At 38.2% G+C, this 5000-nt stretch overlaps 1 protein-coding gene across 3 annotated transcripts in view; it reads right to left on the bottom strand.

Moving 5' to 3' along the window:
* The window catches only part of UBR2 (ubiquitin protein ligase E3 component n-recognin 2), a 5196118-nt gene that overhangs the window by 356810 nt on the left and 4834308 nt on the right, over positions 1–5000 (bottom strand). For all 3 annotated transcript variants that reach the window (XM_044061864.1, XM_044061881.1, XM_044061872.1), the window contains exon 43: positions 1815–1871. In XM_044061864.1, coding sequence (XP_043917799.1) covers positions 1815–1871 — 57 coding nt within the window. The remainder of the gene's footprint in view (positions 1–1814; positions 1872–5000) is intronic.

Below are 5000 nucleotides of genomic sequence, written 5' to 3'. Positions count from 1 at the left end.
TGTCATATTTTCATTAACTATCATATCATTACAATTCTATGTATGCACATTTTTTTATTAAGTGTTATATCATTACTAGTCTATTTATGTATGTACATTTATTATGCAAATCTTGTATAACTGCCTTCTACTAATTCTGTAAAATAGAGCATTTCTCATCAGGCCTCAGCTGAAAATGAACTTGTGCCCAGTCGGACTTTCCCGATAAACAAAAGCTATAAATAAATTAATCAATTGATTAATTAATAGTATGAAGGAGGCCACATTGCATAAATTTATAAAGACTGCTGAACACAAGTGTTTAACAACCAGAGACAATGACAGCTGCAACCACTTAGTCTAGGTAGAAAAAAGGAACAGGGTAAAGTTTTATGTTTCTCTTTTACTGCTGGGCAGCCCTCTGGTGACCATGGCTTTGAGACTGCAAGGATGGACAGTATAAGAATTCTGACTGCTGAAAATATCTGGCTAAAGACTGACATCCATTCCAGCAGATCTTAATGTGCATGTATATGAAGCCTGTAACAAAGACCCTTATGCTATATACTCTGAAGCATAGAAAGATGAAGCACTGTCCATAAGCCAAATCACATGACCCAGAATCAAAAGGCAACTCATGCCCAACAGGAGGTGACAAGGAGGGTGGAAGTGAGTGACAAGTTTTGGCTAGCCCATCCTAGTGGGATGGAAGTTGTCTGGCCAGCTTAAATGCTGGCATCTAGTGAGGATAGTGGTGCCTGGCATGGAGTCCCCAGTCTATGCTGCTGCATGCCAGGCACCCCTCATGAGGATAGGCGTGTCTGGCATGCAGCAAAATGGAATGAGAACCTGCTCTTACATCTGCCAAGCTACATTAACACTGTAACCCATCCTGGAGTATCTGTAGAAGAATAAAAGCTGACACAGGAAGGCAGAGCAGTCCCTTTCATCAGTTAACATGCATGTCAGCTGTGCTATGGACAAAAAAGGGAAAACTCTGATGGTTACCTAGATGTGTTTCATGATCAGCTCTCACCCAATGGGAAAATGACTGGGTTAATCACTTTCTGAATGGGTAAAGGCTGGCAGGCAGACGTATACTAAAAATATGAAAAAAGAAAGAAGAAGAAGAAAAAAAAAAGTACATGCTGGTTAGACAGGCTTCTGACTGTCAACCCCAGGAAACTCAGTAAAACGTCATTAGTGTAAATAAATTAAATGCGAAATTCCATGCCTTTCCAGCAATGCCTGCTTCGAGGACCATCTCCAAATAATGTTCCACAAAAATGTTCCAACATGATGAGCCAAAGGAAAGTTCTTTTATTGATTGGTTCACAAACTCAGGCAAATAAAGCATGTCATACATATAGGTTTTTATAGGTTATGGATGTCTATAAACAGTCAGTTGCAAGAATAAATTACATGTTCTAACCTAATCAACAGAAATACCCCTACTTGCTATGTTTAACTGCAAATAAAGAGAAAGAATAATTTCAACTAATTTAAACCATTTTGAAAAGTAAATGGAATTGAGAATGAAAAGAAAAGGTAGGGGTATACAGGTGAAGAGCAGCTACATATTATAGCTGCCTGCATGACCATTAATTACAGGTGCCATAAGCCAGCAGCCAACAACTAGCAGCAGTATATGCACCTATGTGATTTTAGTACTTCAGTTAAAAATTTACGAAAGTGGGACTTCCAAATTAAATACAATTCAAAATGACTGTGTACATAAAAATGTAAAAGGGGTACATGTTCATAAAAATGTAAAAGGGGTACATGTTCAATGTCAACATAAACACTTTTGACCAACTATTAAGACTAGTAATTACCTTATAGCTATGTTCTCATTTTTCAAGTAACTGTCAATTTCTGTAATAGTACACCACCTGCAACAAAGAACAAAATGAATTAAGCTTTGTTAGGCACTATTTTTTTTTCATTAGAAGCAAAGACATATTACTGACTCAGTAATTACAACACTGTTTACACAGATGCTGCTTTGTAGCCTTACATCAAGAACATCTGATGACACCAATTAACTTTCATACAACAGCATTTCTTAGAGAGAGTTGAGACTGACACTGAAGAGGTGCTCTGTTTTGCAAGACTTGTTAAACACAAGGCCTATCTAATTACCAGTATTCAGTGTTGCCTGCAAAGGATGTCAGGCCACACATCAAAAGAACCAAGAACATTCCCAAAACATCAAGTTCATCATTCTTAGCATTTAAATAAGTACATGTGTACACCTCATTTCACAAGATATACCAGAAAACAAGTAAATAACAGGTATATTCTTACCTTATTAGCTGAACTATAAGGAGATTCCACCTCAATTTGCTTATGACTGGTATTATCGCATCTTCCTCCTCTATTTCAGCTATTTTTCTAAACTCCCATAATCACAGATTATGTCCCCATTCATTAGCAGGTTATGACACTATACACCACACTAGGAGAATGTTACTAAGCCCAGATCCCACCAGTTTGCTCCCTACTATTGAGTAGGTTCACATCCTGTGAATCCAGAAAAGAATGAAGACTTTTGACACCTATATTGTTACAGAGATATAAACAATATACTTGCCTGACCTACAAAGAACTGCTACAGCAGCTGGAGGATGAAGGAACCAATCTAGAAATAAACAAATGGTGGGAGGGGATTTATGACCTACATAGGAAGGTTCCTGATGTAAGATATCACAGTTTTATTCCTACTGAATCGGTTTATCTACAAGTGGGCTCTCTCCTAAACTGGTCCTAAATTCCAAGCTGTACAAACCCTTCACAGTGGTAGGAATCAGAAGATAGCTAAGAAGGGAAAGCCCTAAACGCTGAATCCATAAATACTGACATACCAAAGAAGGCACAGCTTCTTAAGTCAAGTTTCAAGCAATAAGGCTCGGTAAAGGTGCAAACAATTAAACAAGTGTCCAAAATACCAATGTAAGCAATGAAGGCATTCTAGAAAGCACACACTGGAAGCAGCCAAACCTGAAATGGACACTATTTATATGCATTTGTTCACTGGAATGGTCCAGCTGGGCAAAAGCTCCTTTTAAGAGGAGACCCAGGGAGAAAAGCTCCAAATAAGAAAACAATACAAAGCATAAGATACATTCTTGACAGAAATAATACATACACTGACCATAAGTAGTCAGTTTTAACAGTCAGTAAAAATACATTCAGTGGTACACTTTTAATTTCATTTGGTTTAATTTAGTTAATAATAGTACAGCTATTCAGAGTAGAGAGTTGGAGAAGGAACAGCAGAGTAAGACAGGAGGTGAGGAGGTAACAGCAGAGTGAGAGAGGAGATGGAGAGGTGGTAAAGATATGGGAGAAAGTATAAGACACAACACAGAAGGCCTAGACGAGAGGAACGGAAGATCAGCCAGGGTAAGGTAGAGGTTGGAAAAATTAATCAGAGGTAGAGCAGCACCAGATCTCCATCATGTGTTGTTTGAGTTGATTTTTTAAAGGTTTAATTTTGTTCCGATGCCTTATGGAGAGTGGAAGAGAGTGCCAGAGTTCTGAGATATGACAGGACCGCAGTGAATCACCAGCTAAGTTGTTGGATCTGGTTACTTTGAGTACGTTCTTGCCCTCTTAGCAAATATATATTGTTGAATAAGATGGGATAGTCATGGTCATTTTACTGGGGAGTAAAATAAGGGTATGAATGATAAGGTATCAGAACACAAGACGGTATGAGAGCTCTATCCAGTGAAGCAGTTTTAGGGCTGAGCAGTGATGAGATCTGTGGGGCAGGTTAGCAGCAAATTTTGCTATTTTGTGACAGCACTGCTCAATTAAGTGAGATTGGGAGGATTGCAAGCCGATGAGGATTTGAACTCCATTATTCATTCATCATCAGTTAGGTAGGGCTAATGCCAACAATTACAGGAAGAAATAATGAAATTTCATTTTGCCATTTGACAAACTGTTTCCTATTTGAGAGACAGTTGATGAACCATGAAAGAGAGGCAGGGTCTATGCCAACACTTGCTAGTATTTGGATTAGTTTGGGGTGAAATACTATATCAAAGGCCTTTAATACATCAAGGAGCAGAGAAGATACCAGGTTACCAGAATTTCTGTTTGTGTTAATGGATGTTGGGAATTTGAGGAGTGCAAAGAGAGTGCTGTGGTGTGAACAAAAGCCATGCTGGGTTAGGGAGAGAAGTCTATTAAGTATGGAACTGAGGAATTGATGGTGAATGCATACTTCAAGAATCTTGGATACAGAGAATAGGATAGCAATAGAACGATAGATAGTGAAGTCAGTAGACTTGTTACCTTTATGTAGGGGTAAGATATAGGATGCCTTCCAGAGTACGTGGACACAGCTTTCTGCAAATTGAGTGGTTGATTAACATGGATATAGTGTAGGCTAGGGGGTAGTTGCAATTTAGATGTGTTTGATGAGATGCTGTCAGGGGCCAGTGTTGTTTGGATTTAGTTGAAGTTTTTTGATTAAGGCTGGAATGGCTTGTAGAGAGGTTCGTTTCGCCTTCAAGTGGTGTGTTTGGGGTTTTGCATTTTAAGAGGGATGATACTAATTGTATAAAGTATGTTTTGAACTAGCTAGCTAGTATCAGAGAAGTTGCTAGTTGTTGAAGTAGGTTGGTTAGTATTACCAGGATGGATCAATTTATTTATTTATTGATTACCAGAACAGTTTTCGGTTTGTAAGTCTGGAGTGTTGTAGGTTCACATACAACTGTTTTTTGTCAGACTTAAGTTTATGACTTGACTGATTTCAGAATTTTCCCCCATAGGAGCCAGGTTATTATATTTCTTAAGCATTTTTGTTTCTCTGTTATGCCAGGGAGCAGGGTTGAATTCGACACTTTGTGTCTAATAGGGGCATGTGTGCTGAGTTGAGAAATACATTATAAAACAAGAGAGACAGCTTCTTTATGTTGTTCTGTATTAGATGAATCCAGTTTAACAGTTGTAGTTCAACTTTGAAAAAGGTTTTGTCAGTTAAATATGTTGCGTGATAGGTTATT

Source organism: Protopterus annectens, chromosome 1.part0 (genome assembly GCF_019279795.1).
Source record: "Protopterus annectens isolate FY-2018-M chromosome 1.part0, PAN1.0, whole genome shotgun sequence".
Taxonomy (NCBI): Eukaryota; Metazoa; Chordata; order Ceratodontiformes; family Protopteridae; genus Protopterus; species Protopterus annectens.
This window is presented reverse-complemented; position numbering and strand designations above follow the sequence as displayed.